Genomic DNA, 25402 nt, shown 5'->3' on the forward strand with positions numbered 1-25402 from the left:
ATGTTTGGGTGGTATCAGAAGGGACCAAGAAGAGCCACAGCCATACTCAAAAATAAGAGATTGGGAGATATCTCATTACCTAATTTTGAATTGTATTATAAAGCTACAGTGATGAAATGCATGGTATTGGAATGCGATAGGCCCTTTAATCAATGTGTCAGAATTGAATATCCAAGGACAAACCCCATTTATACAGACAGTTAATTTTTTTTTGGTTTTTAGGTCACACCCGGCGATGCACAGGGGTTACTCCTGGCTCTGCACTCAGGAATCACTCCTGGCGGTGCTCAGGGGACCATATGGGATGCTGGGATTCGAACCTGGGTCGGCCGCATGAAATGCAAACGCCCTACCCACTGTGCTATTGCTCCAGCCCCAGACAGTTAATTTTTAATAAAGGAACTGAAAAAAATTAAATGGAATGAATCACTGTATCACTATCATCCCATTGCTCATTGGTTTGTTCAAGCGGGAACTAGCAACACCTCCATTGTGAGGCTTGTTATTACTGTTTTTGGCATATCGAATATGCCACGGGTAGCTTGCCGGGCTCTGCTGTGAGGGCAAGATACTCTCGGTAGCTTGCCGGGCTCTCCAAGAGGGATGGAGGAATTGAACCCGGGTCAGCCGCGTACAAGGCAAACACCCTACCCACTGTGCTATCAAATGTAGTCTCCTTAACAAATGGTGCTGGGAAAACTGCATAGTTACATGTAAGAAATTAAAGCTGGATCCATATCTCAAACCTTATACCAAAGTTAATTAAAAGTCGGTCAAAGATTTTGAGATTTAACCAGAAATTATGAAGTATACTAAGAAAAGTATAGTGAAAAAAATACGCTTCAAGATTTCAACCTCAAAGGTGTCTTCAATGACCTGACACCACTGGCAAAGGTAACAAAATAAAAAATAAACAATGGAACTACATCAAAGAGATTCTGCATGGCAAAAGAAACATGGGCTAAAAGACAGCAACTGAATGGGAAAAAATATTTACATTCAACACATTATATAAAGGGTTGATACGTAGGATATATAAAGTACTCACAAAGATTAAAACCAAAATTGTTTTTAAAACTCTATCAAAAACTGGGGCAGAGCAATAGTACAGCGGGTAGGGTGTTTGCCTTACACACAGCCAACCCCGGTTCAATTCCCAGCATCCCATATGATCCCCTGAGCACCGCTAGGAGTAATTCCTGAGTGCAGAGCCAGGAATAACCCCTGAGGATTCTCTGGGTGTGACCAAAAAAAGCAAAAAACCAAAAAATAAAAAAACAAAAAACAAAAGCACCCTATCAAAAACTGGGGAGAGGAAATGAAGATACTTCTCAGAGGATGACAAAAGTAGGCATATGAAAAAAATGTTCAGCATTACTTATCATTAGGGAAATCCAAATCAAGATAACAATGAGATATCATTTCACACCAGTGAGAATGGCATATATCAAAAATAGTAGAAACAAACTGTATTGGCAGGGGTGTGGGGGGGGAAAGGAGCTCTTATTCACTACTGGTAGGAATGTTGTCTGATTCAACCCCTGTGGGAAATAGTATGTAGAATTCTCATTAAACATAGAACTGTATTGCTTTATGACCCAGAAAATCTACTTTCGGACATCTACACCAGCACAAAATACTCATTTATTCAAAAGCAATTTTCATTCATTACTCCTTGCTGCAATTAGTACGACAGATAAGACATGGAATCAACCTATGTGTCCAAAGACAGACGAATGGATTATAAAGATGTGGGGGTATATACATACAATGGACTACTCTGCAGCTGCAAGGAATGATAAAATCATGCAATTTGCTGCAACCACATTGGAACTTGGAAGATATCACATTGGATGAAGTAAATCAGAAGAAAAGACAAACACAGAGATTAAATTAAATCTCATTTAATCTCATTTACCCGTAGCATATAGAGTAACTGGACAAGAAAATATAATGGAGTTAAGGTAGGATGCCTAGATCATCCTTACCCTAGAGTTCAGGGAGAAGGTAAAAGAAGGAAGGAAATTGAGGCAGGAAGCAAAGTGGCCACCCAACTGAAAAGGTACTCCAGCCTTACCATTCTTATAAAAATACCGAATGCCCTGAACAAACAACATGACCTCGATTGCAAACCATAATGCACAAAAGGAAAAGGAGAGAAGGAGTAAGAAGAAAAGTGCCTCCCATAGAGGAAGGCTGGGGGTAGGGCGTAGGGGGGAGGGGAGTGGGGATGTTGGTGGGGAAACGGGGAACACTGGTGGTAGGAAATATACACTGGTGGAGGGATGGGTGTTGGATCATTGTATGACTGAAACTCAATTATAAACAGCTTTGTAATGGTCTGTCTCATGGACATTCAACTTAAAAAAATAATAATGTGGAGTCCATGCCCAATTCAATCAGTTTAATCAATGGCTGAATAAACAGCAGTACTCCTACACTAAAAAAAAAATCAAGGGGGGGAAGGAAGAAGATAAGAGAAGTAACAGGAAAACAGGTACAGGCTTCAGTTGTACTGGTGATGTGGGAGAGTGGTATAGCCATATATCCAAAGCACAGGCTCAACGACACTGAAATCATGAGATCTAAACTGCAACAATGGGACTTTATAATGTACCTGTCAAAGTGGCAGTTGTGGGGGGAGCATAGGAGTGGGAATGGAGTGCAAGAATACTGGTAGAGATAACACTGGTGGTGGGACTGGTGTTAAAATATTGTATGCCTAAAACTCAACTATCAATAACTTTGTAAGTCACAGTTTTTTAAATAAGACAAATTTTTATAAAAGAATAAAAGACTAATTGTAAAATAAAATAAACCAAACATAAATATAATATAAAACAGAGACCATTATAAAGGTTATGTAGAGGCCAAAGAGATAGGACTGAGGACATACACTGAATGTCAGAGGCACTGCATGGTTTTGAGGACAACTGGGAGTAACCCCTAAGCAGAGGGGGAAAAGGTTCCTTAGCATTGCGAGGTATCCCTCCCCTGCTCACCTCGAGAAAGTACACAGGCAAGCCAGGAGAGAAAAGATTTACTGTATGTATCTGACAAAGCGCTCATATCCAGAAGAAAAATTTAACCAATAGTTTTTAAAGTAACAAAAAATGGGCAAAAGAGGTAAGCAAACATCACCAAACTGTGGTCACCATCCTGGTCAATGATCTGGTCTGGGTTCTGTCCCTGTCTCAGCCCCGAGGAAGGTGGCTCTTGTGCCTCTCTCAAGCAAATGTGAGACAGAGTTAGGGACTGTACGGTGGTGAAGATGCTTATTGGGCTCTGCGTATCAGAACATTTTTGTGGGGGTGGGGTGGGGGGAGTACCTACAGGGCTGAGGGAATTCTGCAGTCCCAGGGATCAAACTGGGGCTCCCACATGCCAAACACAGACTCCAGCCCTTTGTGCCAGAAAAGGTGCTTATCATTAACCTTCCACGAAATGCAAATAAAAAACACAGGAAGCTACAAGACAAGTGTGATTCAGAATAAGGAACAACAGAAGTCTTTGGGAGTCAAAAGTAGTACTACTATTTTAAGAAATTTTATGACAAGATTCATAAATGTAAACATCTGCCTATCCTTTGACCTAGAAGTTATACTCTGAGGTATTTACCCAACAGAAATGAAAGTATATGTCTGCAAAATGCTTGTTCAAGAATATTTACAGTAGTTTTATTCATATTAGGGATTCACATTTCAATGGAAAACAGCCCCAATGTCATTTACAGAGGAATGAATAAATATACTGTGGGATAGCTATACAAGGAAATACTATTCAGTAATAAAATGGAACAATCTAGTCTCATATGCAGTGTAGAGGATCTCACTCTCCTGCTAGGCAAAAGCAGCAGATCCTGATAAAGGAACAGATCCTGATAATTCCTCCTATATGAAGTACAAATGAAAAAAATGGCTGATGGGGCCAGAAGAGTACAGGTGCGTAAGGCACTTGCCTTGCATATGGCCTACCTGGGTTTGATCTTCAGCATCACATATGGTTCCTGGAATCCTGCCAGGAGTAATCCCTGAATGCAGAGTCAGTACTAAGCCCTGAACACCAGTGGGAGTGCTCCCCTACTCCTCCCCCAAAAAAACTGGCTGCCTCTTTAAAGGACAGGGTAATGTGGGGCAGAGAATGTATAGAAGGACATGTGGGGGTTTTTCAGGTTGATGAAAATATTCTTTTTTTTTTGTTTTTAGAAGTGAAACAGATTTCATTTGGAGATTTTTGAAGAGAAGAAGGAAGAGAAAGTGGGAGATTAATGTGCTTAAGAGAGAACCCGGGCTTCTCCAAGGGCAGAGAAAGAGTCCCTACACACATTCCAGCATTAGATATGAAAGTACACATTTCAAGAGGGGAGATGTAGGTGATGAATCTGCTCAGGCACTACTTGTGCTCGACCACGTGGGCGCAAGCAGCACATGGGCTGAGAGCATAAGCGCCAATGAAAATATTCTTTACCTTAATTAGGGTGTTTGCTATTGAGGGATGTACTATTTTTTTTTTTTAATTTTTATTGAAACACCGTGAGAGCAGTTACAAAGTTTTCGGTTTAAGTCTCGGTCATACAATGATGAAACACCCAACCCTTCACCAGTGCACATTTTCCACCACCACCAAACCCAACCCACCATTATTATTTGGGATTTTACCCAACACTCAGCTCTGCTGAAAAGGCAACATCAGACAATTTGTTTTCTATGGCTGATTATGAATTATATATGATGATGCACGCCCGCATATGGAGGGATATACTTTTGTCAAAAACTTGTGCCGGGATTATAACTGAAAAGAGCATATACTTAACATGTTCAAATCCTAAATTCAATCTCTATACCATGATCACTATCCTCCCCCACACCAATGGGTGCAGCCCTGTACACTGTCAGGATGACCATGGTGGCCTCCAGCACTGCAGAGCTAGGCTCAAGCACTGAATCACCAGACTGGGCCAAGCACCGATGACTGTGGCCCTTACATAAAAAGGCTTACTCGCCTGTGTCTTTAAGATCTTTGCATTTTACTATAATTATACTGAAAATTATACATTTTTTTTAAAGCTAAAAGTAAAATACTAATTCCAACCCACACCCACATGCTCAAGATTTCAATTAGTAATCAGCACCCTACATTAAAACATCAAGACAGACAAGTTCAAGATCAAGAAGAAAAAGAAATTATGTAGGGCAAAGTAGGGGAGGGAAGCTATTGTTAATATACTTAGAATATAGTACCGTGTCTATAAAAAAATGGGAAAACTATAAATAGGAGATTTTCAGTAATATAGACAGGTGCTTAGGGACTGGGCCTCCTCCACCCAGATCCCCAGTTTTCCAGTAGCTTGGCAGTCACACACACAAATTGCACACCCCTCTCCCCCACCCCCCACGCTTCCATGTAATCTCATAAACTCATCAATGGCCAAGATCCAGAAACTATAAATCAAAGCTCCCAGAAGAGAGCAATGCAGAACCTCGCATGGCAGAGGAATACGGCAAGCTACCCGTGCCATATTCGATATACCAAAAACAGTAACAATATTGGGCCTCATTCCCCTGACCCTGAACTCGACAGGGACGAATGGAGACATTACTGGAATCCACTCGAGCAAACTGGTGAACAATGGGACAACAGTGATAGTGATAGACAGGTGCTTAAAATCTACAAATACTGCATCAGAAATGACAACCAAAATGATTTGATAAGACAACGAAAATATTGTGGGTAGGAGATAGGGAGTGAGAGAAGAACAGAAAGAGGGAAAGAGAGGGGGAAAGGAAAACAATGAATAAGAAATTAGAGGACCAATTCAGGAAGTCTAAAATTGTTGGGGACTAGATAAACATAATGGAGACAGACAGGATAGATAATTTCTGGGACCTTTTTATCCAGAATGCTCCCCGCTCCCACACACACACATTAATCCACTGTAGTGAGAAGTTGCAGGGACTTATGCTGATCTGTAGAGACTTACGCCAACACAGCTGGGTTTGGCCGCAGTATCCTCAAGTTCCTGTTCTCTCTGAGAAATACTACGCTTGCCACTCTGGGTTAGAAATTGCAGCTGAGGGGCTGGAGCGATAGCACAGCGGGTAGGGCGTTTGCCTTGCACGTGGCCGACCCGGGTTCGAATCCCAGCATCCCATATGGTCCCCTGAGCACGGCCAGGGGTGATTCCTGAGTGCAGAGCCAGGAGTAACCCCTGTGCATCGCCAGGTGTGACCCAAAAAGCAAAAAAAAAAAAAAAAAAAAAAAAAAAAAAAAGAAATTGCAGCTGAGCACTAGAGTGAGGAGATCATAGCACAAAGGCCATCCGCAGAAGCAAGTGTTTTTCCTAACTCTAAAATAAGTTGAAACTAACATAAGCTTTGCTTCGCCTCTGCTTATATAAGTCTGCTTGCTATGGTATGAAAAGATAAAGAAACTATCATTTGGGCTCTGGTATGCTGGCTAAAGTTGTTTTTCTCAGAACACTAGGTGTCCTGGAACTCTGAGATTACTGCTACAATATATCCCAGGGCTTATACTCTGGACATTTATCCCTGACAAATGAAAACCTGTGTGTACACAAAAACTTGCACATGAATGCTGACAAGACTTAATTCTTATTAGCCTAAAACTAGAAACAACCCAGATGTCCTTTAACTGAAGGGCTGGTGAGATACTGTCACAGGTAGGGCAGGTACCTTGCACACAGTCAACCAGGTCTGATCCTCAGTTTCCCATATGGTCTCCCAAGCATCACCAGGGTAATTCCTGAGAGAGCCAGGAATAACCCCTGAGTATTGCTAAGTGTGGCTCCCAAACAAAACAAAACAAAATCCCCTCAACCCACAAAATAAACAAACAACAGAAAACAGAACTCTGGGATGAACTCAATAGGAACAACATAAGACTCATAGGGGTCCCAGAACAACAGGAAGGAAATAACAGTGAAGAACCAATAGTCAAAGGAACCATCACTGAGAAGTTTTCAGAGTTGAAGGTCATAGACATCCAGATTCAAGAGGACAAAAGGGTACCAGATAAAAGAAAAACAAATAAAAGCACTCCAAGACATATTTTCATCAGAATGACTAAAGCCAAAGATAAAAGAAAGACTACTGAAAGCAGCAAGATCAATGAAAGAAATTGCATAGAGGAGTGTCCTTAAGATTTACAACACATTTATTAAATGACATCCTACAGGCCTGAAAACAACAGTGAGATATAGTAAAACAAGCAAACAAAAAAACCTCAATGAAATAAATCCCTCACCAAAAATACTTTACCTAGCCAAATTCTCACTTAGATCTGACGGATATACCACTTCACAGATAAATAACAACTCAGGAACTTCACAGACTTGAGACCAACTTTATAAAAATAACTGAAGGGGCAACTTTAAGAGAAATCTCACAAACATACCAAATTTCTACAGAAAAATGGCACAAAACACCATGATAATAACCTCACTCAATGTCAATGACCAAAATGAATGAACTAAGGGACAAGAGTGGCAGGATGGATTAGAAAATCAAATCAAACCTTCTGCTGCCTAGAAGAAACACATTTAAACAGTAAGAGCAAACACAGATTCAAGTCAACAGTTGAAGAAGACAGTATTTCAACCTCCACCGCTCCCAAAAAAAGGGCTGGGATGAACATATTTGTATCAAACATCAACTTCAGGCTTACAGAAGTTATGAAAAACAGAAAGGGTTATTCCTTAATAATCAAGGAATATATAAATTAAAAAGAACTTGTACCCCTAAACATATATGCGCCTCATAATGGACCAACAAAATACTTAAAACAACTGCTAATAGACTTGAAGAAAGATACTGACAGCAAGACACTGGTAGTAGGAGACGTTAAACTGCTCTGTTACCTCTCCATACTTCAACTAGACTCAAATACTGCAAGGAAATACTGACTTTGAAGGAAGAATTGGAAGAATGGGGTTTAGTGGAGAAATATAGAGCTTTTTATCTGCTCAAAAGCAAAATATATGTTCTTCTCCAATGCACACTGCGACATTCTCCAGAACAGACCCATGCTGGGCCACAAAACATACCTCCATAAAGAGAATGAATATCTTCTCAGACAGACCATGATGCACCATGGTCTGAGACCATGACGATAAGAAGTTAATCACAAACAGAAACAGAGAAATTACTCAAACAGCTGTAAATTAACAGCTCTGAACCAGTGGGTCAGAAAAGAAATCAGACAGGAAATCAAGAGATTCCTGAGACTAAGTGATTGCCCTACAAGTTACCAGTACTTGTAGGACATAGAAAAAGCAGTGTTAAAAGGGAAGTTCACAGCTATGCAATATGTAGTATTTCAATATATTTGCTAGAAATATTGTCTTCCCGAAAGTTACATTGGGAAGGAAGAAAGACTCTACATAAATAACCTAACTGCACAGGCTAAAAAACTGGAAAACCACTAACAAAGTGAGACCAAAGCAGGCAGGAGGAAGGAACTACTAAAACTTAGAGCAGAAAGTAATGAACTGGAATTAAAAACAACAAAACAATCCTTATGGCTAATAAAACCAAGAGCTGGCTCTTTGAAAAAATAAACAAGATTAATAAACCACTAGCAAGACTCAGAAAGAAAGAGAGAACACCCTAATTAACTGAATCAGAAATGAAGGTGGGTGAAAAGGGATTACAATATATACCACAGAAGTTCTAAAGACTGTAAGGGATTACTTTGAAAAATTTTATGCCACAAAACTAGAGAATCGAGAAGAAATAGATATATTCTGCAACACCTACAACATACCAAAAAGATATGGAACACCTAAACAGACCTAACAGTACTGACGAAATCAAAATGGTTATCAAAAATCCCCTAAATCAGAAGCAGCCCAGGCCCAGATGGACTTTAACCCTTTATTTTATTTTATTTTATTTTTTTTTTTGCTTTTTGGGTCACACCTGGCGATGCATAGGGGTTACTCCTGGCTATGCACTCAGGAATCACCCCTGGCGATGCTCAGGGGACCATATGGGATGCTGGGAATCGAACCCGGGTCGGCCGCGTGCAAGGCAAACGCCCTACCCGCTGTGCTATTCCTCCAGCCCCATGGACTTTAACCCTTTAAAGGAGAGTTAATGCCAATCCTTTTTAGGCTCTTTCAGGAAAATAAAGAAAAAGAAACACTGCCAAATAGTTTCTATAAAGCAAACATTACCCTAATAATACCAAAAGGAGGGAGGGGGGAGGGAGGAAAGAGAGAGAGAGAAAGAGAGAGAGAGAGAAAGAGAGAGCAAAAGGGGAGAATTACAAACCAATATCCCTGATGAACACAGATGTAAAGATCCTCAACAAAATACTAGCAAATAAAATCCAACAATTCATCAAAAAGATCATAAACCATGACCAACTGGGAATCACCCGGAGGGTGCAAGGATATACAAATATGCAAATCAATCAATGGAATACACCTTATCAGCATAAGAAAAAAAAAGTGATCATCAATGCATTTGACAAGATCCAGCACCTATTCATGATAAAAACTCTCAATAAAATGGGAATTGAAGGAACTTCCCTCAACATAGTGAAAGCCACAAGCCCACAGTAAACATCATACTCAATGAGGAAAAAACTAAAAGTGTTCCCTCTAGGATAAGACAAAAGACAAGGCTGCCCACTCTCACCACTTCTGTCACTGTCACACTTTTATTTAATATAATTTTGGCAGTACTTAGTTAGGCAAGAAAGATATTAAGGGCGTCAAAATAGGAAAAGAAGGGGCTGGAGCAATAGTACAGCGGGTAGGGCATTTGTCTTGCATGCGGCCGACCCGGGTTCGATTCCCAGCATCCCATATGGTCTTCTGAGCACCGCCAGAGGTGATTCCTGAGTGCAGAGCCAGAAGTAACCCCTGTGCATTGCCAGGTGTGACTCCCCCAAAAAAAAACCAGGAAAAGAAAATGCTAATCTTTTGCTATATGTAGATGATATGATTATAATATATACACACATATATAAATAACGCACTACAGTGTGTGTAGTGAAGCAAAATAGTTTTTATTGAAACATTTAGAAAGATGTGAGGGGAGAGAAACAGAAAAGTGTGTGGTGTGTTCAAGAGCAAACAGACAAACAGATGAACACTTCTCCATCATGGATATAGTGGAGCAAAATATGTTCAAGGGAGAACAAGAGATTGAACAGCAAGCTGATACTATATTTAGAAAACACTACAGATTCTACAGAAAAGCTCCTAGAAACAATAGACTTGCATAGTGAAGTAGCAAACTACAAAATCAACACAAAAAAGTTCATAGCTTTCCTATTCCTATATATAAATAATAAAATAGAACAGAGATTTAAAAAAAAAATCCCATTCACGATTGTGCTTCAGAGAATCAAGTACCTAGGAATTAGCTTAACTAAAGAGGTGAAAATCCTATACAAAGAAAACTATAACACACTTTTTAAAAAAATAAAAGAGGACAGGTAAAAATGGAAACATACCTGCTCACAGGTGGTTGAGAGGATTAACATCACCAAAGTGGCAATACTCCCCAAAGTATTACATATTCAATGCAGTCCATATAAGGATACCCTTGATATCGTTCAAAGAAATAGACCAAACACTGAAGTTGGGATCACTTTCCCCAACTTCAAACTCTATTACAAAGCAGTAGTAATTGAAATAGCATGGTACTGGAATAAAGACAGATCCTTAGATCAATGGAATAGGATTGAGTATATGACCAGTTAATCTTCGATAAAATAAAATATATGAAGTTAAGCAAGGAAAGCCTCTTTTGTAAGTGGTGTTGGAAATTTTGGTTGGCCACATGCAAAAAATTAATTCAGATTTCTAATGCCATGCACAAAAGCCCAATCAAAGTCGATTAATGAACTTGATATTATACCTGAAGCACCATGGCACTGAAGACAGAGATATTTTTAAGGATGAAATGCCACTGAACATGCTAGTAAAGCAAAGACAAACAGATGGGACTACACTAAATTAAAAAGCTTCTGCATATCAAAGGAAACAATGATCAGAATACAAAGACAGCCGAAAGACTGGGAGAAATTATTTGTCCACCATCTATCTGATAAAATGTTAATATTCAAAGCATATAAAGCACTGGCAGGACTTTATAATAAAGACATCCAACCCCATCAAAAACTGGGAGAAGAGATGGGGCGTGAGAGAATACAGTGGGTAGGGCACTTGCCTTGCATACAGCCAACCCAGATTCAACCCCCAACATCCCATATAGCTCCCTGAGCACTGCTAGGAATGATTCCTGAGTGTGGAGCCAGGAATAAGCCTGAGCATCCAGTTATGATCCAAAAACAAATGAACAACAACAAAAAAAAACACTCCAAAACAAAACAAAAACTGGGAGAAGAGAAAAACAGAAACTTCCTCAAAACAAATACAAATTGCCAAAAGGCTTTAAGAAAAAACAATCTTTATCACTAATCATTGAGGGAATGCAAATCAAAATGAGGTATCACCTCACACCAGGGGTCTGGCACTCAAAAAATAAATGGATAGACATGGAGAGTATCATGCTAAGTGAAATGAGTCGGGACAGACATAGAAGAACTGCACTCATTTTTGGAGTATAGAATAACATCACATGAGGCAGACATCCAAGGACAGTAGATACAAGGGCCAGGAGGATTGCCCCATAGCTGGAAGCCTGCTTCATGAGCAGAGGGGAGAAGGCAGATGGAATAGAGAAGGGATCACTAAGAAAATAATGGCTGGAGGAATCAGTCGGGATAGGAGATGTGTGCTGAAAGTAGATAATGAACCAAACCAAACAAACCTCTCAGTGTCTGTGTTGCAAGCCATGGTGCCCAAAAGTAGATAGAGAGTATGGGAACTATTGTCTGCCATGGAGGCAGGGAGAGGGTGGGAAAAGGGTGGGTGGTATACTGGGGATACTGGTGGTGGGGAATATTCACTGATGAAGAGGGATAAGTGTTTGATCATTCTGTGATTATAACCCAAACATGAAAGCTTGTAACTACCTCATGATGATTCAATAAAATAAAATTTTAAAAAAATGTTCGTGTGGATGCAGGGAAGAAGGGACCTTCATTCACTGCTGGTAGAAATGTTGACTAGCCCAGCCTTTATTCTTTATTTCTTTCTTTCTTTTTTTTTTTTAAATGTAGGTGTACTGCTATTTATTCAGCCATTGACTAAGCTGATTGAACTGGGTATGAACTCCACATCACTTTTCCTTAATTTTTTTAAATAGGATAATCCGTGAGCTAGACCATTACAAAGCTGTTCATAACTGGGTTTCAGTCATACAATGATCCAGCACCCATCCCTCCACCAGTGTACATTTCCCACCACCAATGTCCCCTGTTTCCCCACCACCACTCCCCACCCCCCTACTCCCTGCCCCTAGCCTTCCTCTATGGGAGGCACTTTCATTCTTGCTGTCTTTCTCTCTATTTCCTTTTATGCATTATGGTTTGCAATATAGGTGCTAAGAGGTCATGGTGTTTGTTCAGGGCATTCGGTAATTTTATTCGGAAACTACGGCTGGAGTAGCTTTTCAATTAGGTGGCAGCTTTGGGGTGTGGATATGACTGCTGAGGTTTCTGGAAGTACAGGGAAGTTGGGGGAGGTAGCCCATTCTCACCCCAAGAAAGCCTGGAGATTTCAGTCACAAAACCCGCGTACCAGAATTTTCAACAGATTATATCTTGGTGTGGTCTGTCCTGAGATGGTAGAATCAAGCTGGGGGTAAGGCGGCAATTTGGATTGTGGAAGCAAGCAGCTACTAAGGGCTCTGCTTGGGTAGGCACAGGCCAACCCACACCCCTCCAATTTATCCAAGTCTGTTCAGCCATGCGTGGGTCCAAGAATAACTGCAGCTTTTGATCTCTTTCGAGGTTTATCTATGGGTGGGGGCGAGTGCATCAGCAGCCCGATGGTGTCTTCAGGCTCCCTGACACCCCAAAACTGTCGCCATGCCTTTGGCCGGACCCCAACAACTTGGGACCAAGTTTACCAAGAAATTAAATGGCTGAAAGTTAGGTTATCTGGGAGCCATGCCCACAAACCACCTTCAACTCTGCTATAGAAGTTCATTTATTGGCCTTATTTCAAAGACCGGTACAGGCTAACCTATTGGTGGCACCATACCCCCAGCCCAGTCTTTTGAAAGACAATTCTTGAAAGAGAATTCCTCACAAAACTAAGAATTGAGCTTCCATCCGACCCAGCAATACCACTTCTGGAAATACAACCCAAGGACACAATAACACAACACAGAAAATACATCTGCACTCCTATGTTCATTGTAGTACTATTCACAGTAGTCAAAACCTAAAACAACCCAAGCACTCATGAACAGATGAGTGGACATAGAAGCTATGGAATATACACAGTGGAATACTACTTGGCCATAAGAAAATATGAAATCATACAATTTGCCAATATATGGATGGATTTGGAGACTATCATGCCGAGATAAAATGAGTCTGAGCAAAAGGGACAGATACAGAATGATCTCACTCATATGTGGGATACAAAGAAACAGTAGAGGAGTAACTAATACCCAATGGCAATGGAATGGAAGAGCAGGAGAACTAGCCCTTAGCAGGAAGTTTGCCACCGGGGGGGGGAGGGGCATCATTGTATGGCTGGACAGGAACCACTAGGACAATGATAGATCTAAGTGGTCACTCTAGACCAGGATCAGTTGCTGGAAGGAGGTAAACTAACATTCATAATACCCTATCAGTAACAATATGGAAAATCACAGTGTCTAAAGGGGAGGGGGGGATTTGGGGAATGAGAGTCTGCTATACAGGTAGGCTGGGAGTGGGAGAAAAACTGGGTTCATTGGTAGAGGTGGTGAAGGGATAGGTGTTTCAACACTGTACATCTAAAACTAGATAGCACAGCGAGTAGGGCATTTGCCTTGCATGTGACCGACCTGGGTTTGATTCCTCCGCCCCTCTCAGAGAGCTCCACAAGCTACCGAAAGTATCTTGCCTGCACAGCAGAGCCTGGCAAGCTACCTGTGGCGTATTCGATATGCCAAAAACAGTTACAAGTCTCACGAATGAGACGTTACTGGTGCCCACCGGAGCAAATCTTTGAGCAACGGGATGACAGTGATATCTGAAACTCAGTCATGAATAACTTTGTAATTCTGCAATTTACAGTGATTCAGTAAAAAAAAAAAAATGCTGCCAAGATCCAAAAAAGAAAATATTTCCCTAAAAAATATTGCAGGCGGCTGGAGCAACAGCACAGCGGGTAGGGCATTTGCCTTGCACACGGCCGACCTGGGTTCAATTCCCAGCATCCCATATGGTCCCCCAAGCACTGTCAGGAGTAATTCCTGAGTGCATAAGCCAGGAGTAACCTCTGTCATTGCCGGGTGTGACCCAAAAAGAAAAAATATATATGTACTGTATACCTGACACAATAGTATGAAGGTATTTATCCATTCTTCCTTCATTCATTCAGTTGTGAATAGACCCATAAGGTCCAGAATGACTGGTCAAACTACCTACACTAGTAAAAATAGGCAAGCATTTACTAGTCTTCCTCAGAAATAAACACAAACCTCAATTTTTTAAGCCTATCGATTTTGTCAGTTTTGAGACCATTCAATTCCTTTGTTCCTCTGGACACTTCAGCATCAAGCCAATCAAGCCTAAAGGACAGTTCAAAAGAGTCACTCCAACTCTCTTCAAAGAAGTCAGGAGTCCCTGGGGCTTCAATCTTGGCTCCACTACTTTTACTTTAGGTGATTTGGGTAAAATATCACCTAGATATTTTAGGTGATTTCAAAGTTTTTAATCGGCAGCCAATAAGCAGAAGTTTGACTATGCCTTTAAACTATCTCAATTAATTGTTAGATTCAGCTAGATGTTGTGGAATAGATCTGCTTCATCCTTTTCTGTTGCACAGATACTTACCTCTGCTTTTGCATTTTATCCATTTCTTCAGCTTTTAATTCTTCCAGTTCTTTCAATCTTTTAGAAGTTTCAGCATCAAGCCAAGCAAGTCTAGTAGAAATACACAAGAGTCAGACCAATTCTGTTTAGACAGCAGGTCATCATTACAACAGAAACAGAGCAGGAGTCAGGATCCTCCAGAGCCCAACCGTAGCTCAACTGAAGATGTAATAGGTAATATACTCATAAAGTTCTACATGTAAAATCAAAGTTCCTGTGTAAAAATATATTTACTTGGTAGTACAGTGGGTAGGGTGCTTGCCTTGCACATGGCCAACACAGGTTTGATTCCTGGTATCCTCTATGGTCCCTCATCCCCTGCACCATGAAAAGTAAGCCCTAAGTACTGCCAGGTGTGGCCCCAAAACAAAACCAAATAAGCACTTCTATTTATAGTGCAATAAGAAATGGTCCACAAATATTCTCAAGAAAACTAGCCACCACATACTACTGTCACTGTCACTATCATCCCATTGCTCATCGATTTGCTCGAGTGGGCACCAGTAACATCTTGTTACTGTTTTGGGCATATCTAATACGCCACAGGGAGCTTGCCAGGTTCTGCCATTCGGGCGAGATACTCTCAGTAGCTTGCCGGGCTCTCCGAGAGGGGTGGAGGAATCGAATCCGGGTCGGCTGCGTGCAAGGCAAATGCCCTACCCGCTGTGCTATCTCTCCACCCCACCACATACTAAGAATTTCTTATTTAACAACAATAAAAGCCCTTGGTATATTTTCAAGACTAGACAAAGAAATGAATTTGGGAGTTAATTGGGAAAAGGAATGATGAAGTCAAATAAAAACAGAAAGGAAAAGCTAACTGAACAATTTCATCGCATGTAAAAAGCATTTGATGCAATTTAGAAGAGGTGAATATTATTTCATTATGTACTGGTTCATTTTTATTTTTGCTTTATTATAATTGCAAGAACAATTTTAGCTAAACAACTGCAGAGCAACTTTTTTTCACTGCTCTCTTTCCATGGAATGTTCTCAATCCACCATCCCACAAGCTAAGTCTACTCCTCAAATCCTGATTTCATTTCCATCTAGCTGCATGAAACCTAGATTTTTACAGCAAAAAGCCATCTATCCTCTAAACTCTCTCAGTACATAACTTCTTAGTGTTTAGGGCACTTACCATGACCTATATTAAGTGAGAGCTAATGACACATTCTTCCTAGTAAGTGCGGGTCCAGACTCTGTCTTTAGAGTTTGCCACATACTCTTATATAAGAAATAAGCAATTGGGACTGAAGGGGTAACTCCACAGGCTGGAAGGTATACTTTGTATACAGGATGCCCAGTTACAGCCTGAGTACTGCACTGACCCTCAAACAGTAAGGAGTGACCCCCAAGCATTGAGCAGGGAGCAGTACTCAAGCCCTGTTAGATACAGTACCCACCCACCCCACCCTTGGGCTCCATAAAAAAAAAAAAGTAATCAATATACACAGACAAGTTTAGTACTTTACCTTTTAAGTCACTAACTTTATACACAGGACTGAGAACAAAGCTTACATGTTAAAGAGGGGCCAGAAAGAGAGTAGAGTGGACAGGATATTTAGCTTGCATGTGGCCAACTGAGTTGGACCCCCCAACACCCAATATAATCCCCCGAGACCTGCCAGGAGTGATCCCTAAGTTCCACCAGGTGTGCTCGCACCGAATAAAAAAAAAAAAAAATCCCAGGAATATGGAGCTGGAGATGATATAGTGGTGCAGTGCTTGTATTACATGCAGCCGACCTGGGTGTGATCGCCCAGCATTCCATATAGGCCCTCAACACCACTACGAGTTACGCAGTGTGGCCCCAAAACATAAACAACAACAACAACAAAAAATAAAACCCAGAGTCTACATGAAAGGAAATTTATAACTTTTAAAGATTAGAAAAATAAAAGTACAAACCTGGCTGCTTCCTGGTCAATAGCATCTCTAAACTGATTTTCATCTCGATTTTCTTCTTGCTGGAGAGATTGTTCTTTTGTTGCCTCTCTGGAGCTAGAATTTGCCTTTAGCCAAGCAGCACTAGAAAGACAGACAGACATGGGGGGGATGCGGGGGAGAGGAGAGGGAAAAGAGGAGAAAGGGAGAGAGAGAGAGAGAAAGAGAGACAGAAAGACAGAGAGAGAGAGACAGAGACAGAGAGACACACAGAGAAAGAGAGAATACATTCTGTAATCATTCACTCCATGTCTAGTAACTCACCTAAAGACAACAGGTCAGAGAAGATCAAACCACTAAAATAATGGTGACCTATATATAGCATCTCTCAACTGGGGGCCAAATGGCCCTGTGTGGGTCCCTAGGGTATTCCAAAATTAAAAGTGCATAAATGGGAAGTGGGGGTAAGGTATGGGACTGGGGGCTTACTGACAGGAGGGGTGCCACAGGAAGAAGGGAGGTCAGAAGGGTGCAAGGTCAGAAGGGAGTCAGGGTCTGAAAAAATATTGAGAAACATTGGATCTACAGCATAGGACCATAAACCAGAAGCTCAATGTATACAAAGTAGATCATCTAGGAGTCAGGCTCAGCGTCAAAGGAAATTAATTCTCCTTTGCTTCAGAGAAGCAACCCCAATTTTAAGTGAAGAACTGTCAATTATAGAAAGATGGAAGAACTTTAACAAAACGCTATTATTCTATGAATCTGGGCCACTAATAACACATTCTTTTTTATTTATTTATTTATTTATTTATTTATTTTTAATTAGTGAGTCACAGTGAGGGTACAGTTACAGATTCACATATTTTCGTGCTTATTTTTCCCTCATGCAATGTTAAGAGCCCATCCCTCCACCAGTGTCCATTCTCCACCACCAATGAACCCAGTATCCCTCCCACCCCCCCCAGCTTTATCCCCCCCATCTCACCCCACCTCTGTAGCAGGGCATTCCAATTTGATATCTCTCTTTCCTTTTGGGTGTTGTGGTTCCAAATAGGGGTATTGAGTGGTCATCCGGTTCAGTCTCTAGTCTACTTTCAGCACGCATCTCCCTTCCCGCGCAGGATCTCCAATCGCATATTACTTGGTGTTCCCCTCTCTATCTGGGATGACTTTCCCCCAGCATGTGAAGCCAGCTTCCAAGCTATGGAACCAACCTCCTGGTATTATATACTACTATTCTTGGGTAATACCACATTCTAAACTAACTCTCTTTATAAATAGGCCTAATCCAACACTATGAACCTAGAGTCCTGTGTACTCTCCCACTGCCATAAATATACTCCAGAAGGTCGTATACAACATGATTTATAATGCTGACTTCCAACTAATTCATATTTTCATGAGCTGGCAAACTTAATTCACTTCTCTACACTAAAACATATATAAACGCACAAAATTTAGAGAAATAAACAGCACACTGTAAGCACATTATAAAACCAGAAGACCTTATTTCAGCTGAGTTACCTAAGTCATTATCTCTTCAACTTTAAAATAAAATAAGGGCTGAATGACATTAGTCAGTCTTATTCCATCAGCCTTGCAAAAGGCAGGGCCAAATCACTGCTCTCTCTTGCTCTTCTCCCACATGCCTGCCTTCTGCTTCTTCCACTTACCAGTGTACTGTCTGGTCCCTTCAGTTGTGCTTTCAAGAGCTACTGCTTCCATGATCCAGAGAGACAATACAGCAAGGGAAAGTGCTTGCCTTGAATGTCATCAACCTGGGTTCAATCCCCAGCACCAAATATAGTTTCCTGAGCTCCACTCAGGAGTAAGCCCTGGGCACAGCTGGGCATAGCTCCCAAACTAAAACACAACCAAACCACCACCACCACAACAAAACAAACAAACCACCAAAACACCCACAAACAAAAAGAACTCCTTGATCCTCGGTAAGTAAGCTCCCATTTACCTTTCAACTATCTCCCCCTAAAATAAGACTATTTTCATCTATTCCTTACTACTCTTGGAGCAGCTCTCTGGAATGGTGGCTCCTTCCTCTGAATGTACTATAAATGCCTACTAAGATTTATAAAATGTCAGGCAATGTACTAGGCAGTGACATTAAGATATATGAAAGGCAAAGTCCTTGGCCCCAAAAAACTAGAATCTATTTATTCTCCACGTCCACAGAGTACTGGGACAGCCTATATTTAGATCCAACCATGCTTCCAAGCAAAAAACCAAGTCACATTATTCACCTAAACAAGATTTTTTTTTTCTTAATAGCAACTAAATTTTTATGGATTTTGAGCACTTTTGATTTTTGGAGGAAAACTAAAAACACATGGGCTAGAGTGATAGTGCAGTGGGTAGGGCATTTGCCTTGCACATGGATAACCTTTGTTGACCCCCTAGCACTGCCAGGAGTAATTTCTGAATGCAGAGAGTCAGGAGGTACCCCAGAGCATTGCCGGGTATGACCCAAAAAAGGCAAAAAAAAAAAGAAAAGAAAAGAAAAAGAAAACCATGTACCCAAATTGAATTTTAACCTACCACTTAGGAGATGCTGGAGGAGATGTAGGGTTTGGAGGTATCCAAGGAGCCCTACGCTCTTTCATAGGCTGCTGGCTCATTTTTAATCTGGATGAAACCGTTGTCTGCTGCAACCTGCTTTTGCTGTGAAATTGGGTTGGTCTACTTTTTTCAGCTTTGTGGAGTCCCTGGCAGAAGATAAACACATGTTATAAAGCCAAATGAATGTTAAAGAAACTAATTCTGACCTCTGGCTTACTGAATATCAAGTATCCCTGTGCTTGTTCATATTTTCCATTCAGTTTTTTAAAAAAAGAAAAAAAGAAAAGCACAGTGGTAGATATTTGGGTGAGGATATAAATTACACAAAAACAAATCTGGTTGAGGAGCTATGCAAAAATGCAAAATGAGAATCCCTGACTTTGCCCTATTCATATACATACATAAACATCAATACTGTCCCACATACAATTAACCAAAATAAGCATAAACTGTAAAATACTCTCTTTTTTTTTTTTGTCTTTGGGTCATACCTGACAATGCTCAGGGGTTAGTCCTGGCTCTACATTCAGAAATCACTCTTGGCCATGCTGGGGGCACATAGGAGATGCTGGGGATAAACCCTGTGCTGACCGCATGCAAGGGAAACACCCTGCCCACTGTACTATTGCTCTAGCCCCTGTGAAATATTATTGACTAAAAAATACTTAACCTCTGTGGGTTTTAGGTTCACCTGTAAAATAGAATTTTTTCACAAGTTTCTAGAAGATGAAAGGGTATTTCTAAATAATGTAGGAGGCATATGAGATAAATGTAGAGTAGAAGTGTTGTGCTATCAAAATAGAATGAATCAGGCCACTGAGCACAAGGCCTCTAACGAAGAGCACCAAGTTCACGTCATACAAGCTTAATCTTTACTTCTCAATGAGCCCCCACTTTGAAGGGAATAAAACTTGATCCTAATCCTTGGCCCATACTTAACTGCAAAATATTCTTTTTTCGGGGGTCACAGGACCAAACACAGGTTTGTTACAGAGGTTTCTGGAGAGCACCATCAAATAACAGTAACAACAATGAGAGTATTTAGACTAACAGACGGTCTTCTGGACAGTTCTACAATGGTAGGCCCTGAACTAAAATAAAAACATAAAACATAGGTTTGCTCTTCAAGTCCATGTTCTCCCTTGAACACGTTATCTCACTTGTTTGTCTGTGCTTCCTTGTTTGTTTCATTTCTACTCTGGAGAAGTTTGTGTTCTCTCTCAAGCATATACTTCTTTCTCTCCCTTCACATCTTTCAAAGTTAAGTTTCAAAAAAAACTGTCTTTCTTCAACAAAATTAACAAAATAGAAATGACACTTAAAAGGTGAAATAGAGGCTTGCTAGCCAAGTCTGTGTCCTCTCTTGATTACGTATCTCACTTGCTTCTCTCTATCTTCTTTTCATCCTGGAGAAGCCCGTGTTCTCTCTCATGCATGTACTTCTCTCGTTTTCTCCCCTCACATCTAATTAAGTTTTAATAAAAACTAGCTTGCTGCCATTCCTCCAGCAGGACTCCATTGTCTTGGGACTAAGCCTCACCCAGAAATTAACCTGCTGAAAATTTGGGTATGCGGGTCTTTGTGACTGAAATCTCTAGGCTTTCTTGGGGTCAGGATGAGCTACCTCCTCCTAGCTCCCTATACTTCCAGAAGCCCCGGCAGCGACACCCACAAACCACTTCTGGCACCATGTAAGCTCATCTACTGGTCTTGCTCCAGAGACCAGTAAATAAATCTCTAAAGAGACCAACTTGCTGCGAAAAAGTTTTCTTGGACACTCGCTCAGGCTGAGACATTCAGGGAATCCAGAAACAGACAATTCAGCCCAGTGCCTGCCCAAACAGAGCCCCAGCAGCCACTTGTTCCGACACTGCAAAATCACTGCCATGCCTCAAGCCCAACTCCATTGTCTTAGGACAGAGTCTCAACTAGAAATTAGCCTCTGAAAATTTGGGAATATGGGTCTTTGTGATTGACATCTGGCTTTCTCAGGGTCAGATGGTCTACCTCCTCCCAGCTACCTGTACTTCCAGAAGCCCAGGAAGTCACATCCATATCCCAACTGCGGCCCAGTTAAAAATTTAACTCCCGCTGTATCACCTATTTAAAAATTCTGGGATTTCCTGGCCATGCAACATCTCCAAATTCTACACAGTGACAATTTAGTAGGAGCACACAAGATTAGATGGGATGTAACACCGAAGGGAACCAATCTCGACTAAATAGTAACACAGAAGGCTTAATCTATAACAACATTTTAGTAATCTCGCATACTAGCACTTAATGTTTCCATGGTGAGATACAACAATTTACATTAATTTTCTTCTAAGGAAGAAGTTTTGGATTATTTCATTAGCAACTTATTTATAACAGGTAATATAAAATAAATTATTGTGGGCCTGTTACGGAGGAAGGCTTGGGAGATGGTCAGGAAAACTGGAGACAATGGTAGAGGGAAGATGATAATGATGGTGGGATTGGTGTTGGAATATTGAATGCCTGTAACAAATCATCATGAGCAAGTTTGCAAACCACAGTGTTTATATAAACTGTAGGGGGAAAATTTATGTAAGTAGGCCTTACCTATTTCATGTAAACTCCAAAATATATCAGCACAGAATTTCTTTAAAAGTTTTATTAATGACAGGTAAGGCATAATTATTACAAAATGACATCCAAATATAAAATATTTAATGCAATATACTTTAGATTCCAGAATTGAAAACTTACTTATGCAAATGAGAAGAAACATTTTATTATATTGTATTAAAGGGTCTTGTATATGTGTGTATATATATATACATACACATATATGTATATATATACACACATATACAAGACCCTTTAATACAATATATATATACATATATATAGGTCCTTACTGATTCATTTTCTGATCATTCTATTTGTCATTTCTTAAAGTTTTGTTGAACAAGTGATATAAAGTAAATGTGCTATCTGCCAAAGGGCGCAGGTTGGAGATGGGGGAAAAAAAGGGACACATTGGTAGAGGGAAGGCCATACTGGTGTGCTGGAACACTAAATGGCTGAAACAACTATATAATGAACTACTTTGTATAGCACAATGTTTTTAATTTAAAAAAAACCCAAAACAACTATCTTGCCTCACCAAAATAAAATATAAACTAAGTTAAAAATACAATGGTAGGCCCTAAATTAAGTTTAAAATATAAGTTAGTTCCTAAAGCGATTTTATAAAGTACCCTAGTATGCTTTTTAATAATGAATGAATATTTGTCAATATTTATCTTTAATAGCAACCAAACTCTTAAGGAAGCAAATCTAATTAATTCCAATTAAAAAAATTAATTCCATTCTCATACTTCCAAAGAAGAATTAAAAAAGAAAATAGCAGAATTTTCAAATGAAATCCCTGGTTAGGATGCTGGTACCAAATAAATTAGGATTTTATCAAACCAGATCAAAAGAGAACATCCTGTCCCAGAAACAAAAAAAATAATTGTCTGTTTTTTTTTTGTTTTTTTTTTTTTTGCTTTTTGGGTCACACCTGGCGATGCACAGGGGTTACTCCTGGCTCTGAACTCAGGAATCACCCCTGGCGGTGCTCAGGGGACCATATGGGATGCTGGGAATCGAACCCGGGTCGGCCGCGTGCAAGGCAAACGCCCTACCCGCTGTGCTATTGTTCCAGCCCCCAATAATTGTCTGTTTTGAGGCAATACCTAGCAGTACCCTGGAGCTAATACTAGCTTGGTGCTGGGGGTCACTCCTATAATGCTCTAGGGACCACACAGTGTGAGGAGACAAACCTAGAGCTTCAGAAATGCAATGCAAATGTTCTACCACTGAGTCATAGCCAGACAAAAATTGTTAATTTTTGTTTAAAAGTTAAAAAATTCTAGAGCTAAGCTCTAAGGACTGGAGCTCTAAGGACTGGAGCGATAGCACAGCAGGTAGGGCGCTTGCATTGCATGTGGCCGACCCGGGTTTGATTCCTCTGTCCCTCTTGGAGAGCCCAGCAAGAGACCGAGAGTATCCCGCCCTCACGGCAGAGCCTGGCAAGCTACCCACGGTGTATTCGATATGCCAAAAACAGTAACAAGTCTCACACTGGAGACATTACAGGTGCCCGCTCAAGCAAATTGATGAACAATGGGATGGCAGTGCTACAGAGCTAAGCTAAGTCTGCATATTTTAAATAGCTGGATTCTAAGGCTGGATTTCAAATGTTTGAAAACTCAAAATCTGGCCCTCACTGGTTACTGGACTATGTGATCCTATATAGCACTGTAGCACTGTCATCCTGTTGTTCATCAATTTTGTTCAAGCTAGCACCAGTAACGTCTCCATAGTGAGACTTCTTGTTACTGTTTTTGGCATATCAAATACGCCACGGGGAGCTTGCCAGGCTCTGCCGTGTGGGTGGGATACTCTTAGTAGCTTGCCGGGATCTCCAAGAGGGATGGAGGAATCGAACCCGGGTCGGCTGGGTGCAAGGCAAATGCCCTACCCGCTGTGCTATTGCTCCAATCCTATATAAGGTCAAATAAATACAAATGAAACAAAAGAAAGAAAAGATTTTCATACTTGCTGTTGCTGTCTTGCTGGCACCAGACTATTTTTCTTCTTAAATGGCACATAAGTTACAGACTTCTTTTTCACTGCTCGTGTTTTTGCCAAGGCTGATGCCTTTTCCTTGAAGTTTGCATTTTCATCTAAAACAGATGGAGCTTTTTCCAGGGGGATATCAATATCTAATACATCAAGCTCATTCTCCAACCTTTTAGTCACTAGAATCTCTGCATCAGATGGATAGTTACCTAAAAGGAGATTTCAGAAGGACAAGTTGAGGGAAATGCTGTTCAAGTCAAACTGATTATCTACAGTGAGATAAGCTTCAAATCTAACTCAAAACCCTGCAGAATATGGAATGTTTTATGCCACAGCTCCTCCTCATCCTATGACTATGACCTCAGTTCTACAAGCAGAAACCTAAGTATCCTGAGTGACTCTCATGCCTCCCACATTTCCACCTGGCCTCTGATATTAAAGCTAAGGCATCTTTTGCATATGCTACTATTTGCTGGGTGGAACACATCTGTTATGTTTAGGACTTATTCCTTGATCTGCACTCAGTGAACATTCCTGGCAGTGCTAAGAGGACCATAGGTGGTGCTGGAGATCAAATTAGGGCTAGCTATGTGCAAAGCAAGCACCTTAACCGCCAAACTAATCTCTCCAGTCTCAGACTTATTCTTTGATCCTAAGGCATCTTTTGCACCTTTGCTTACTTCTGATACTATCCAAGGACAGGCAGTATCTATAGCTGCAACAATATTTCCTCAATGACCTTTTTGTAAAATTAAAACTTCACCAATTTTTTTGCTAAAATATAAGTATTTAAATGTTATTCTCAAATTTTTCAAAGGCTTCTAACTTGATGCATAATAAAGTCTGAACTACATAATAACATTCAGGATGTGACGGGAAAGGAAACTGGCTATTTGGCAATGTTTTCTATATAAAAAATTCAAGAGAATCTACAAACTATTATAACAAAAAAGAATTCTGCAGAATCCCCATGAAAGAAGGAAATTTTTTTTTTTTTTTTTTTTTTTTTTGCTTTTTGGGTCACACCTGGCGGTGCACAGGGGTTACTCCTGTCTCTGCACTCAGGAATCACTCCCTGGCGGTGCTCAGGGGACCATATGGGATGCTGGGAATCGAACCCAGGTCGGCCGCGTGCAAGGCAAACGCCCTACCCGCTGTGCTATCGCTCCAGCCCCAAGAAGGAAATTGTTTTAAAAATTCAGTATTATTTCTAAATGTCAAATAGCTAAGATAAAGAAGAAGGGAAAAATACTCATAACAAAGGCAACATAAACAACAAGGCACTTGGTATGATATCTAAAAAAAGTTAACAAGAGGGCTGGGTATTATAGCTGAATGGAAGAATGTCTGCCTCGATAACTGGTTTGATTACCTT

General features: G+C 40.6%; 1 protein-coding gene across 4 annotated transcripts in view; it reads right to left on the reverse strand.

Moving 5' to 3' along the window:
- KIAA0753 (KIAA0753 ortholog) overlaps positions 1–25402 on the reverse strand; it is a 92895-nt gene that overhangs the window by 38524 nt on the left and 28969 nt on the right. For all 4 annotated transcript variants that reach the window (XR_008629397.1, XM_055134032.1, XM_055134031.1 and 1 more), the window contains 4 exons: positions 24004–24236; positions 19414–19580; positions 16882–17001; positions 14932–15021 (listed from right to left, as the gene is read on the reverse strand). Coding sequence is in view for 3 of the 4 variants with exons in the window: in XM_055134032.1 (XP_054990007.1) it covers positions 14932–15021; positions 16882–17001; positions 19414–19580; positions 24004–24236 (610 nt within the window). In the remaining variant the exon portion in view is untranslated. The remainder of the gene's footprint in view (positions 1–14931; positions 15022–16881; positions 17002–19413; positions 19581–24003; positions 24237–25402) is intronic.

Source organism: Sorex araneus, chromosome 3 (assembly GCF_027595985.1).
Source record: "Sorex araneus isolate mSorAra2 chromosome 3, mSorAra2.pri, whole genome shotgun sequence".
Classification (NCBI taxonomy): Eukaryota; Metazoa; Chordata; class Mammalia; order Eulipotyphla; family Soricidae; genus Sorex; species Sorex araneus.